Source organism: Rhinolophus hipposideros, assembly GCF_964194185.1.
Source record: "Rhinolophus hipposideros genome assembly, chromosome: X".
Taxonomy (NCBI): Eukaryota; Metazoa; Chordata; class Mammalia; order Chiroptera; family Rhinolophidae; genus Rhinolophus; species Rhinolophus hipposideros.
In genome coordinates this window covers 86498744-86514269 of record NC_138046.1, presented here as the reverse complement: position 1 = coordinate 86514269, position 15526 = coordinate 86498744, and the positions used below count along the sequence as shown (strand labels likewise).

Sequence of the window (15526 nt, the reverse complement as noted above, 5' to 3'; positions counted from 1 at the left end):
TGTTTGCTCCAAAAGATGCATTAGGGCTTATGTTCAGGGGATGTCATCCTGAAAAATCATGTTAGGGCTTATTTTCTGGTTAGTTCTTATTTTCAGGGAAATACGATACAACTAAAAATCCTGGACATAACACAACAAGCAGACACTGAAAGACTCAGAAAAGTGGGGAAAAAGTAGACAGCATAGGGACTATAGAAGCTGAAGACCAACATAGAAATGAATTCCCTGAGTTTCCTTATTGCCTTACATATATCCAGGACAGAGTGCTGTAGAAGTTTCCAATGCAGAACTGCAAACAGCCACAAAGCTCCAAGGAAGGCCTGTTTCCCTTAGTCAAAGGGCCGGGAAAAGGATGGCCTAAAAATATAAACTTTTTGGCAATTCTCACCCTACTACAGACAAATACCAAAAGAGAAATTTACCCCACCAATTCACCACCTCCCTTGTGGTTTCAGGCTGAGTAAGGAACTAATCTTCTATTACATCACACCTTCAGCCCACAGAAGCAGGTGGCAGTGTGCCAATTCTCCACTCAGTTGTATTGGCAGAGCCAAGAACAGAGCTAATCTTCCAATCCCTGGACATTTTCATACTACTAATTCTTCCAATCCAAGGACATGAGATATCTTTCCACTTATTTGGGACATCTTCAATTTCTTTCATCAATATGTTCTAGTTTTCAGTGTATGGGTCTTTCTCCTCCTTGGATAACATTATTCCTAGGTATTTTATTGTTTTTGATGCTATTGCAAACGGAATTGTTGTCTTCATTTCTCTTTCAGTTATTTTGTTGTTAGTGTATAGAAATACAACTAATTTTATATGTTGATTTTTTATCCTGCAACTTTACTGAATTTGTCTACTAGTTCTAACAGTTTTTTGGAAGTGATCTATAGATTCAATGCAATCAGTATCAAAATTCCAATGGCATTTTTCACAGAAATAGAAAAAACAGTCCTAAAAGTCACAGAAACTACAAAAGACCCTGAATAGCCAAATCAATTTTGAGAAATAACAAAGCTGGAGGCATCACACTTCCTTATTTTAAACAGTATCACAAAGCTATAGTAATCAAAACAGTACTGGCATAAAAAACAGACATATAGATAAATAGAATAAAGATCCCAGAAATAAACAAACACATATATGGTCAACTACTCTTTGATAAAGGTCCAAGAAAAAACAATAGGGAAAGAATAGTCTCTTCAATAAATACTTATGTGGAAACTGTACAGACACATGCAAAAGAATGAAACTAGACCCATATCGTACACCACTCACAAAAATTAACTCAAAAAGGGTTAAAGATTTAAATGTAAGACATGAAACCATAAAACTCCTAGAAGAAACAAAGGGAAAAATCTCATTGACATTGGTGTTAGCAACAATTTTTAGACTTTAAAACAAAGACTATAACAAGAGACAAAAAAGGACCTACTAATCCCACTTCTGGGTATTTATCCGAGGAAACCAAAAATGCTATTTCAAGGGGATGTGTTCACTGTAGCATTATTTACAACAGCCAAGATATGAAGGCAACCTGGGTGTCCAAGAATAGATGTATGAATAAAGAAGAAGTAACATATATATATATGTATGTATATACATATATATGTATACATATATATGTATACATATATATATAATGGAATATTACTCAGCCATTAAAGAGAATGAAATCTTGTCATCTGCAACAACATGGATGGACCTAGAGGATATTGTGCTGAATGTAATAACACAAAGAAAGACAAATGTCATTGTCACGCAGAGTGGCTTGCAGGGTCTCAGCTCCCGCTCCCCACACAAGAACATAGGATATGGTGAGGCCAAAAAGGAACACCCATGGAGCCATAGGTAGGGGAGTCATACCACTATATTCTCGCTGGCTGTTGGGTTGGAAACACAGGAAGCAGGAGCCACACTGGTTGCAACCCTCACTGCTCCCCTTGCAGGCTCAGCCACCATCTTCTTGCTAGCCCCCATTTTTTGCTAGCGTAGCCACAGCAGTTATATTAGTGGCCAATGGCTCACTGGTTACAGCTGACGGCCAACTAGCCACAGCTGATGGCCATCCAATCACAGTTGATGGCCATTTACTACCTGAGCCAGCACCTTTCCACGTGAGGCCGAGAGCCTAGAAACTGCACTCCTGGCTCTGTCCCCACATTCCACCCCTAAAGGGTCTCACCCCACAAGTTACGCGACAAGCATCTTCCGCAAGGGGCCCTGTGTGAGGAGCCTGGAAGTGAATGCAATATCCTGGACACAGCCAGGCTCTCTGGGCACAGCCAGACTTCCTGAGCTTCATAGGCTATCACCAGTCTCCCCGGACACAGTGAGGGTTTCTCAGGGCACCACCAGTACTTCTGGGCACAGCCAGACTTCCTGGACACAGCCAGGGCATCTCAGGGCACCGCCACTCTCTCTGGGCACAGCCAGACTTCCTGGGCTCAGCCAAGGCTCTCAGGGCACTGCCACTGTCTCTGGGCACAGCCAGACTTCCTGGACTCAGCCAGGGCTCTCAGGGCACTGTCACTCTCTCTGGGCCTCTCAGGGCACCACAAGGGTTTCTCACATTTTCGCGATGGCGGCCGGTGGAGACACAAAATCAAACATCCGCCAGTTTCACTACATGGTGGTATATTCCCAAGCAAACAGTCAAGCGGTCCATTAAATCAGGGATCGAAGGCAATTCCCCATAGTCCATAGTCATTTGCCAGGGCTGTCCTGGGGATGAGGGACAACCTTGACTTCACAGCTCCCGTGGAGGACTCAGCAAGCTTTTCCTTCTGTTACTACAAGTCCTGCATCTGGGCTGCCTCAGCAAGCACTTCCCAACCCACAGGAACACAGGACCTTCGCTTTCTCCAGCCTATGCTGGTGGAGGAACCATCCACGTCTTCCCACCCCTTCACGGGGGTCCAGCTCTCAGGCAGCTGCTCCTCCTGGTCTTCCTGAGACTGAGTGTTCATACACACAAACTGCTCCACTGCCCTTCGGACAGCTTTGGCCAGCACTATACCCTGCTCGCTGTGCCATTTGTCATGTGAGGCGGCCTGCAGGATCTCAGCTCCCGCTCCCTACACAAGAACATAGGATATGGTGAGGCCAAAAAGGAACACCCATGGAGCCATAGGTAAGGGAATCATACCACTATATTCTCGCTGGCGGCTGGGTTGGAAACACAGGAAGCAGGAGCCACACTGTTCATAACCCTCACTGCTCCGCTTGCAGGCTCGGCCACCATCTTCTTGCTAGCCCCCATTTTTTGCTAGCGTAGCCACAGCAGTTATATTAGTGGCCAATGGCTCACTGGTTACAGCTGACGGCCAACTAGCCATAGCTGATGGCCATCCAATCACAGTTGATGGCCATTTACTACCTGAGCCAGCAACTTTCCACGTGAGGCCGAGAGCCTGGAAACTGCACTCCTGGCTCTGATCCCCACAGTCATATGATTTCACTTATAAATGGAATCTAAAGAACAAAATAAACAAACAAATGAAACAGAAACAAACTCATAGATACAGAGAAGATTTTGATGATTACCAGATGGAAGGGGGTTGGAAGTGGGTGAAAAGGGAGAAGGGATTAAGAAGGACAAATTGGCTGTTACACAGTAATAATTAGATATAGAGTATAGCATAAGGAATATAGTCAATAATATTGTAATAACTATATAGTGTCAGACGTGTACTAGATATACGGGGGTGATAAATGAAGGGGGGTTGGCAGCAGGCTGAAAAAGGTGAAGTGATTAGGAAATTTGTATTGATAGTTATAAAATAGTCATGGGGATGTAAAGTAAAGCATAGGGAATATAATCAATAATATGGTAATAACTATGTATAGTGCCAGGTGGGTACTAGACTGGTCAGGGGGATCTCTTCTTAAATTATATAAATGTCTAACCACTATGCTATACACCTGAAATTAATATAATATTGAATGTCAACTGTAATTGAAAAATTAGGTGGGTGATGAGAGTAAGGGGGATCAAATATATGGTGATGGAAGGAGAATTGACTCTGGGTGGTGAACACACAATGGGATTTATAGATGATGTAATACAGAATTGTACACCTGAAATCTATGTAAATTTACTAAGAATTGTCACCCCAATAAATTTAATTTTAAAAAATTTAAAAAAAGAAGAAAAAAAAAGAAAAATTAAAAAGGGGAGCAAGATAAAGTGGAAAAGAGGTTCAAAGTTTCAGGTATAAAACAAATAAGTCATGGGGATGTAATGTACAACACAGGGAATATAGTCAATAATATTGTGATAGCGTGGTATGGTGTCAAATGGTTGCTGGACTTATCATGGTGGTCACTTCTTTAGCACACGGAATATAATCAATAATATATATAGTGCCAGGTGGGTACTGTTGAATAACTATGATGTACACTTGAAACTAATATAATACTGTATGTTAGCTGTATTTTAATAAAAATCTGCTTTTTAAAAAGAAACCAATTTACATAGGCTAATCGATATAAACAAGAGTTAAGTTCCAATGGCAATTCATTAAAATTATAACAAAATAACATTGAACAAAACAATGTTATTCAACGACCTGCTCTACAAATATGCCCACTACTCTTCATTACAGAGGATTAAATAAGCATGTAAAGCAACTGGCATAGTGCCTAAAGAACAGCAATACTCAAAAATACCAACTGTTATCACTGCCATTATGGTTCAATAACTAAACTCAGTAACATTGACATTTTTAGATAACATTTTCCATGCATTTTCTCAGATGTCTGAATCCCTCTTTTATTGGCAAGAACATTTAGTCTCAGGGAAGTTAAGTGATTCATTTTCTGGTGGATTCTACTTCCTAATTTCCCCCCCTTAATCTCCAGCCTATATCCCATTCTACTTCCAGCCATTATGAACTATATCAAGTTCCCTGAACCCAACAAGCTCTCTCTCATCTCCATATCCACTCTCTCTTCTGTGCACATACATGCTGGATGATTCAACACTTGATAATCAAGCATTCATTTCTCCACAATCTTAAATTTTATGCATCCCCTGGTGCATTGTCTGTCTATTCACATTAGACTGAAATATTGATGAGAGTAGGGGATCTGACTATTGCGCTCACAGCCTATAGCAAGTAACCCACAAATATCTGTTAGATTAATTACCTGATCCTTGCCCCAACTCCAACTTGAACTCTGGGTAACATGGAAACTGGACAAGTTAATCTTTCTGGGAAGGCCTATCATCCAAAGAGGCCAATACAACCAAGACTCAGGCTTCCAGAGTCAAACCAGGATGTAATTCCAACCCATCTCTTAGTAGTTGTATGACTTTGGGGCTTCTGCTCTGCTTTTTAGAGCCTTGGTTTCTTCCTCTCGTTAGTTATCTTAATGAGATACTTGGAATTGCTTAACACTTTCATTCATTCATTCGGCATACATTTATTGAACATCTCCTATCCAATAGACAGTTTTAGGTATTGAGCCTTATTCATAAGCAAGTTATATCTATCAGATCACAGTCTGATGAATGAAGCAGACAAATAACTGTTTACAGCACAGTGGTGTTAGAGCCATTATCAGGGAAGAACAGGATACTAGCAGCAGGGGTTGTAGTAGTAGCTGATGCTCTTCACTTCATGTTGTTTGTTTCTAATATTAAAGTCCTGTCAGTCGCCAAGGCCTGAGGCCTGCTTCTGGAATCATTCTTCGTGTTTCCATTTTGCAAGTTCTGGGATACTGTTGAGCTGGCCTTGACTTGAAAAGGGTAATGTTGTAATCCTCAGGTTTCCCAGAGGTGGGTCTTATTGACAATCAGAGGTATTTGATAGTAAAAATAATTATGATAAAATCGCTACCACTTGATTTCAAACGGACTTATAGATTCTCATTTTACTCACTGGGTTATAATCCATTGTTATACTCATTCAGAAATTGTCCCATTTAAAAAAAAATACTTCTCTGCCAAGCACTTTCCTAAATGACTTCAGTGCTGCATTTAAATCTTACAAGATACCTATGACAAAAACACTACTTTTATGCCAATTCCACATATTGTGTAACTGAAGTTAAGGCAAATACATGAGATTGCAAAGTCATACTACTGTAGAGAATGGTGGTGAAAAGCACAGACTCAACACTAAATACCGTTCTACACTAAAAGAAACAAGGGATCCTTGAGAAAACGGTTGATTCTAGGGTTAGAACAGGGAAAGTACAAAAGGAGCCAGAAACATCTTCCTGCACCAAAAATGTGTTCAAAGAAAATGGGGACATATCAAAAGGATACAGAATCAATATTCAAAGGGATTCCACTGACCAAATCTGGGCAAGTTTTAACATCAAAATAAATCATGATGATAATGGGCTAACGTGTGTGTGTGTGTGTGTGTGTGTGTGTGTGTATCCATGAGCCTATACTGATATAAATGGAGACATTGCTAATTAATAAATAAGTGTGAGAGAAAAGGTCTTTACTATAGGCTAACTCCAACTAGTAAACGGGAAAATGATGGTGCTAGACACACATAAATTTTCAACCATCGCACATTAATGATTTAATGCAAAATTCATCAATGGATGATAGAACAGGATATACCCATAGTCTATCACCCCACAAAATATTTAAGTGAACTACAGGAAAATATTAACTTTACATTGGAGTAGCCTGGTGAATACAACCTCAACCAAGTGGTGAAGTAAACATCACCAATTACAGAATAAATAAATATCTTATGCCAACTGCTATAATGCACTGAGAAGGATGTATATCACCTTTGAGGTATTCCTCGCAAAAAAAAAAAAAAAAAAAAAAAAAGCTATAACCTGAATCTCACATGAGGATAGAAAATCAGGCAAACCCAAACTGAGAGACAGTCTAGTGAATACCCATGCTTTTCAAAGCTGTTATGATCATGAAAGATAATAAGCTGGAGGACTTGTTCCAGACTAAAGAAGACTAGAGTGAAATAATAACTAAATATAATGCATGATACTGGAATAGATAGGACAGAAAATTACAAAATTTCTCATGAATGACATTGTTAGTTGGTCACACTTGAATGAGGTCTGTAAATGCGATACACAATAGTACTGTATTAATGTTAATTTCCTGATTTTGATAATTGTACTATGCTCATGCAAGCGGATGTCATTGTTCTCAGGAAGGTACACTACATTATTTAGGGGAAAAAGGACATGTCTGCAGCTTACTCTCAAATGGCTTAGAAAAAAAACTTATATGTATTTTCATCTGTGTGTGGTGTATGTATTAAGAGGAAAAAGAAAGAGGGAAGGAGGAAGGAATGAGAGGGAGAGAGAGACAGAGGAAGAGAGACAACAAATACGTAAAATGTTAACAATAGTGGTATTTGGGTGAAGTATAAACAGGTGTTCCTTGTACTATTCTCGCAACTTTTATGTAAATTTGAAATTATTGCTAAAGTAAAAGTATCTCCCCAACAAAAAGTAATGTGGGTCCTGGGTACTGACTGGGATAAATTCCTGGCTCCTTCATTTATTGGCTGTGTCATCACAGAAAAATTAATCTCTGAATTCAAGGTTTTTGAGCTGTACGTAGGGATAATCATTGAACCTTCCTAACTCCTAGAGCCATGGTAAGAATTACATGAGATTATCTCAGACATAGGAAACACTCATTAAAAATTAAGGCTCTCTGATGTTTTTGATTATTTTTAAAGTCTGTAAAGTACATCATTAACCTAGACATTTGTGGTCCCCAGTACTCAGGTCTAACCGTGTCACTGAGGTGCCTGCCAGGAGTCAGACTACATGTGCTTGTGGGGGCATACAGTGCTCAGTAAAAGGTAGCTTCCATCCTGACGATAATTATTAATCCCAACATTTCTGATCATATTATCTAGCCTCTTACTGCTCCATTTAGCTGCTTAAGTCTGTTCCTGAAGCCAAACCAATCGTCACATTAACATCTAGAATGTACTAAAGTCACTAGACTTGTGCATCATGCCATCTACATTGTTCAGGGAGAAATGAATTATTGTTCACCCTTCTGACTAGCACGGTCAGTGTATCACAGTAGCGATATCTATCACTTATTGAGAGGCTACAAAGTTCCAAAGTTCCAAATACAACAACCCTGGGGAGTAGGTTTTTAATTTATCTCTATTTTTGAAGTAAATACACAGGCTCAAAGACATAGACTTGCCTCAAATCACAAAGCCAGTAAGTTGGCACATGGAGTATGGCACTGCAAAACCCATGCCTTGCTAACCTGAGCTGTCTTCAGTTCTACCAGTGTACACGATCATTAAGCATCATCTTCCCAACTATCACTGAAGGTGGAGAACACCATTTAGCTCTCATGCATACCCCAGTATCTAAGCACTCAGTAGGTACCCAAGTACCTACTCAGGAAGAGAGTTGGTCTCTTTAATCTGGGAGTAGGGAGTGCCTTTAAACATTTCAAGGAGCCTCTAGAAACCAGTTGAATAAGGTGGTTTTCTAAATGTACACTGAAAACTCAAAGCAAAGATGTAATGCCACGAAGTTAAAGAGAAAACTGAACTAAATAGTTTAGTGTTGTTTACATACCCTGTTTCCCCGAAACTAAGACTTAGCCGGACAATCAGCTCTAATAAGTCTTTTGGAGCAAAAATTAATAAAGACACGGTATTATATTACATTATATTATACTATACCTGGTCTTATATTATAGTAAAATAAGACCGGGTCTTATAATAATTTTTGTTCCAAAAGACGCATTAGAGCTGACTGTCCAGCTAGGTCTTATTTTCGGGGAAATATGGTAGCTGGTAAAGCCATAATGTGCAGCGAGGAAGTGATTCTAAACAATGATCAGGATGGTCGGTATCTCTATTGAGGAGGTACAGTTATGGTTAGAGAAGGGGGCATCATGGGCTCTGCTGTTTTAATATTTGATGCCATTGTTTTGCGTGGTGGTGAACAAGTTTTCACTTTATAAGTATTCGTTGTTAATCTCTCTATATGTATTTTACACATGCATATATTATTACAAAACTGAAACCAACAAAGAGAATAGGAAGGTCCCAGTTCAGAGAAACACCAAGATTTGAATAAAGGTATTAAAATGGCTACATGAAGAAGGTATCAGTTAGAACAAGTTGGTTGGTCAGTAATGAAAGAAAATACTTTTCATGTCCATCCAACTCCTATGTGGTGAAGAGAAGTCTCTTTCAAGTGACAGTATATCTGGTCCCATTGTCAAAGCATTACCTACTGTAAGATGGACGTATTGGGTGATATTAAGTTCATGGCATTCATTAACAGTGTTTCTATGAAAGATGTCCAGTCTTCCCCTACTCTCTTTCATTCTGGTCTGGATGATAAATGATATGAACTGGTTTGGATAAATTATATGGTCACACTGCTTAGTTAGGAACACTGATTCTAAAACCATAGATTCCAGTCCTGGGCTTCTCATTCAAAGCTGTTGTCTTGGACAAAATAATTTCTCTGCTTGTTTCTTCATATGAAAATGGAGGTAATCACGGCACATATCTCAAGGTGTTTTGCTAACCAAATGAGGTAAACCATTTAAACAGACTACAAAAGGACTTGCTAAATGTGGTAAATATTTCATAAATATTAGGTGCTATTAAATCTGCATGCCACATGGTGCAAAATTCCCCTTTGCAGCAAAGAATGTAAACTGCTTGCTGATCTGTTTTACCTTTTCATACATATAACCTTAAAGGTCATTCGTTACATGCAAGTATAAAAGTGAAATTATTCAGAGCTCCATATCATAGGTAAGAAAACAGGGAAATAGAGCATTTAGCAAAGATACAATAGGAATTTTAAAATAAATGTTAATTTATGGACTGTGTCAATATGCTTGGTGTAATTTGTAATTTTATGTATTGACTGGGTCCCAGGGTGCCCAGGTATTAGGTCAAATATTATTGCTATTTTTCGTCTGTGAGGAAGTTGCTGATGAGATCAACATTGGAATCTGCAGACTAAGTAAAATAGATTGCCCTCTCGAATGTGGGTGCCCCATATTCAATCCCCTGAAGATGTGAATACAACACAAAAGCTGACCTTCCCTTAATCAGGAGGGAACCTCTCCTGCCTAACTGCATGAGGCAGGACATTGGCCTTTTCTTGCCTTTGGACTTGAACTGAAAAATTGGATCTTCTTCAGACTCGATCCCAGCAGCTTTTAAACTGGAAGTACACCATCGGCATTCCTCGTTCTCCAGCTTGCTGATGGCAGAGCTTGGGACTTTTCAGCCTGCATAATCATGTGAGCCAATTCCTTATAAAACAATCTCTTTCGGTCTTTTCGCTCTCTCTAGATACCCTAGTCGTTCTGTTCCTCTGGAGAACCCTGACTGTAATACATTCGGGAAGGCACAGGCCCTTTGTTGAAGCAAAACTACACGATGACGTGATGTAACTCAATAAAAACTGGGCAGTATGCTCACAGAAATACACACGATCAGGATCACAAAATAGGGTTTTCATAAATAGTTAACTGATGATTATTAAAAGTTATGGTAGGCACAATTCTAAAAGAGGCCTCCTGACATTTTTCCACCAGTCTCAGTACTTAGGATGAGTTATCACACGCATATGTGTGTTAGGTGACATGGCTAAAGGGATTTTACAATTGTAATTAAGGTTACTAAACTGTTGGCCTTAAAATAGGGAGATTATCCTGGATTATCCAAAAGAGCTAATCTAATCACAGGAGCCACTGAAAAGCACACGGTTTTCTCCGGCTAGCAGTAGAAGAGAGATTTGAAGCAGAAGACGGACTTGACACAACATTGCTTGAGATAGAGGGAACCACATGACAAGATACAGGCAGCCTCTAGAATCTGACATCGGTCCCTGACGACATCCGCAAGGATGTGGGGTCAGTCCTGCCACCACAGGAGCTGAATCTGCCAATCACCTGAATGAGCTGGGAGGTAGTCCCCCCCACCACCACCCCAGAGCCTCCAGGTAAGACCCCAGCCCAGGTGACGCCTTGATTACAGCCTTGTGAGACTCTAAGCAGAGAACTCATTTGATCCATGACACACATCTGAGCCATGAAACTGTGAAATAATAAATATGTGTTGGTTTAAGTGATCAAATTTGTGGCAATTTCCGACAATTTCCTACACAGCAACAGAAAACTAACATTTACGTTATTAGTGTATGAATCTGTTGTGGATAAGGTAATTCTCTGTACTATCCAACAACCTACTGAAGAGGATGAGGAACGATTTCTGGCCCAGCCATAACCACGTGTAGCTCTGAGGTACAAAGTAAATAAGCATGGCCAAAAGCACAGTGCTTATTTCTAACTTTTGTGGAGTGGAGCTCAGTTGCACTATGGAGGCATGAACAGACAGCTTCAAGTGTGACAGCAACAATGAGGATACTTTCTTACGCTGGGTGCCATAGTCACTGGGAAGGGCTTGGATGCTGCAGCTGCCCATTGTGTCCATGCCCTTTAGATAAGGCAGAACATTCAGTTCCAGGGTTCTCCTGTGGGGCAACAGCAGACAGGCACAGTCAGGGGAATTGTAGGTAGTAGCTCTGAATTAAACTGAAGTAAATTATTAGGCAAAAGGGTCTGATGTCACAGACATTCTTTGAGGCTTTAGAGTCAGACAGACTGGCTCCAACACTCTGTGATCCTAGCTGCATTCTAGAAGTCTAATTTATTAATTATGCATGCGGGTGTGGGTGCGTGTGTGTAAAACAACCCCTTGATAGACAATTTTGACAAATCTTTACAGACCACTGGGGTTAGGATCTGCCTGTTTGTTTTTCTTTACTAAGCAGCCAGATCACCTTGCATGATCCCTGTAACCAGAGAGCCTCCCACAGTGCGAGGAACACACAGAGTTTCTGACTTTCATCACAACTCCCTATATTCAGTAGCTTCTAGTACCTGTGCATTGTTGGCCTTTCTAATAATCTCTCTGTACCTGAAAAGTCCTCACAGTGGGAGAACTTTTGAAATTCCCCTAGGCTTTGCAAAGACAAAATGACTGATGCACAAAATTCATTTTAAAAATTAGCTGGAGGAATTAATTCATATAAGACTGGTAGTTCGACGAGTTGTTTTGGTGAAAATCATAAGTATTCAGGAATATGGAGTCAAGTGTGAGAGCCCCCAAACAACGGAATTTTCAGGTACAGCCATGCATGTGAAAACTCTCAAGGACTCAGTTCCCCTGATCTGACTCCTGTGCCCAGTGCTTCTATTCTTTCTCCGTCCTATTCTTTGTCTCCTCTTCCACTTTTCCGCTCTGGTACCACAAATGTACCCTGTGGAGACTTCTAATTCAGAAATTACATTTCTTTCCTTCTGTTTGTTGTCTTATGAAATACTGAAGGACTGGGACCTTGTTTTATTTGCTGTTTGCGTATCCTGTGTGACGCACACTATAGGAACCATGGTAGGTATTGCAGGAGGTTTGCTGAATTCATTTACTTCACACAGAAACATTGACAGCAAGAACACCCACTTCCAACCCAGAGGTAGTACAGTAGATGTTTTCTATATAGCCACTATACACGTGGTTTCTGAGTATCAGGTGCCATGCAAACCCTTCTAGAAGCTAGGAGGTGTTGGAGGACTAGAAATCGGTTCATTTGTCCATGTACCTCTACAAAGCACATACTTTTCAACACACAATACGGCTTAAAACAATTCCCAGAACTCAGTCATGTACAGGGTTTGCATGGCAAATTCACCCTTTTGCGAATCAAATTCACCCTTTTGCAGACCAAATTTTTCCACAAACATGTTTACTTAATCTTTGTAATAAAAATAATTCCAATGGTAACTTATTGTTAAAATTAAACATTTATTGCCATGTATTTAATAATAAACATAAACTACTTATTTAACATCAGAAATACTTATTTACTTATATGTAGTTTCATTTATAACAGTTCTCCTGCTGCTGCTCATGGTAATTTCATATACATAGTCATAAAATAATTATGACAATCTGTAGGAGTAATAATTGTAACGGAATGATTAATAACATCTAGTAAATGTTCATAGTTTGATAGATCAGCCAAAATATTTCTTGCACAGAACTTAATTTTTGAAAAACGAAGGTGCGATCGAAAGTTAATACACCAGCTCCTGTGACCGTGCCAACATTTAGAGGACAAAATGTTCCTCTAATTGTAGCAAAAAACATTCAGGGAACAGTGTGGCATGAAGTAATTGCACATTCAACGGTTACTTCAAATGTTTTTCACGAATTTCTTCAGAGATTATTGCAGAAATTGGATGAAGATAATCTGGAGAAAGCGTGGTTTTTTTGTACAATGTAAGCCTCCCCAAAACCCAGGAAGTACATGATCTCATTGGGCACACAAGACACACTTTATTATTTCTACCACCATACTCTGCAATGAACCCCACTGAGGAAGTTTTCTCAAAAATTAAGTTCTGTGCAAGAAATATTTTGGCTGATCCATCAAATCATGAACATTTAGTTAGATGTTATTAATCATTCCCTTGGAACTATTACTCCTACAGATTGTCATAATTATTTTATGAATATGTATATGAAATTACCACAAACACCAGCAGGAGGACAGCTATAAATAAAGCTACATGTAAGTAAATAAGTATTTCTGATGTTAAATAAGTATTTTGTTTATTATTAAATATATGCAATAAAACGTTTAATTTTAACAATAACTTAACATTGGAATTATTTTTATTACACAGATTAATAAAACATTTTTGTGGGAAAATTTGATCTGCAAAAGGATGAATTTGATTTGCAAAGGGGTGAATTTTGACTGCAAAACCTGACTATGCCTTTCCATACTTGACACCCCTAACCATAATGTTACTATAAACTTAATATTTTATGAAAGGAAAAAGATTATTTGTCATAGTAAAACTCTAAGAATGATGACAGAGTAATGGAATGGAATTTTAAATTTTACATTGGTGATCTTCAAAAAACACAATTTTTTTTTCCAAAATTTTTTTAGGTGGGTATGTTGACCAATGCAGGCAATGAGCCATGACAGCAGTTCTTCTAAATCCCAGCTCTGCCACTTCCTAGTGGTGTGATCAGGGGAAAGTTACCTATCCTCCTGAGTTCTAGTTTCCTCACTTGTGAAATTGTAATACTACTATTTTTTTCCAGGGATTTTACTAAAGTTACCAATGAGACACATAAAATACCTCTTACATAGTAAGTCCTCACAGATTTTTTATTCTCTTCTAATATTGTAGTTAAGAAAAAACAGGACTCCATCACAAAAATTTTGAGAATTGCATGCATCAGAAAGTTCACTCAGAGCAATGAGTCAAGGATGCTTCCTCTGAGATGTAGGCTGGTAGTAAAAGTGTTAGATCAAAGTTGAAGTGAAGTTTAGAAACTGAGAGTCTAATTGACGTCCTATCCTAGGAGACATAATAATGTAGTTTGAGAAGACTGCTAGCAAAACCCCTGACTTTCAAACTTTCCTTGAAATAAATAACCTAGAAGAAGATGGAAAAAAAGAAAAGGAAAAGCTATTTTCCTATCAATCGTGAATTCCAGAGAATGAGGCCAGCTCGAAAGCCATGCTCACGGTCGCTCTACCTTGGTGCTCACTAATGGTGCATCTTTCCAGAACAGGCTGATTTTCTTTGGGGTACCTGAAATCTTACTGTGAAAGGGGGAAATGCAGCCATTTTCTTGACCCCCTTTTCTGATACCAAACATACCTTTTATGTGCCCTATTTTCTTCATCTAAAGAGCCTGTGAAATCTGTGCAACAGTGTGGTGACCCCGAGAAACCTGTTTTGCCTCTGAGGGACTGGGACTCGTGGTGCCCCGGCCTGTGGGTGCACAGTGTCTTGATAAGCAAAGTATCTTTCCTCCTAGGCTGCTTTGGTATCTTGGTGGAAGGGAAGGGCGTCCTGCCAAGAACAGTATTCTCACACAAGGAAACTAGCTCTGCAACAAAGGACTCTCGTCAGGATCCACAATCATCAAAAGTCACAAAAGACTTGCAAATAACAATTATTTCTGTCCTTCACAAGGACTCTAAATAGTCATCTTTCATCTGCCACAGCAGAAATGTTGAATATACCAACCTTTGTCCAAAGGAGCTGGGAGAGATCTCTGGGACGAAGAGCTTCTAAAATGTCAGGAGATGGGATGAAAATGTTGCAAAGCTGTATCAATGACAAAAGAGCTGGGAGTCAGACAGGACTCCTGAGGACAAGTTCTATGGGGGTCTGTCTACACCGCAGTCCGTAAGGGGTGCTATGGTCAAGGTGCCCTAAGTTTCCACCTCATGTGGCTACCTACTACCTGTCAGATCCTGGCAGTTTACATAAAGGTCTTGATCTCAATCTTCTCCCTTAGGAAAATGGAAATATTTCCTTTGAAGGGTTTTTATTAGGATTAAATGTAAGAAGATCAATGAAGTGCCCATCATTATGTACTATTAGTTAAAATTAATCTCAACTTTTATGTCCACAGAAAGTGAGTCAGACTTCTGGCCCTCAAATGTCTCCCAGCTCACTAGCATAGTTTTCACGGCA

At 39.5% G+C, this 15526-nt stretch overlaps 1 protein-coding gene across 7 annotated transcripts in view; it reads right to left on the bottom strand.

Annotated features, from left to right (window-relative positions):
* Positions 1-15526, bottom strand: part of LOC308494951 (uncharacterized protein) — a gene marked incomplete at its 5' end in the record, with an annotated part of 161258 nt that overhangs the window by 140174 nt on the left and 5558 nt on the right. For 2 of the 7 annotated variants that reach the window (XM_081042963.1, XM_081042964.1), the window contains one exon: positions 10978-11490. The exons of 1 other annotated variant lie outside the window; for it this stretch is intronic. In XM_081042963.1, coding sequence (XP_080899089.1) covers positions 11151-11490 — 340 coding nt within the window. In that variant the 3' untranslated portion in view covers positions 10978-11150. Of the gene's footprint in view, positions 1-2986; positions 3081-10977; positions 11491-15073; positions 15155-15526 lie in introns of those variants that run through there. 4 more of the 7 variants (XR_013992968.1, XR_013992967.1, XM_081042966.1 and 1 more) reach the window with 4 other exon arrangements.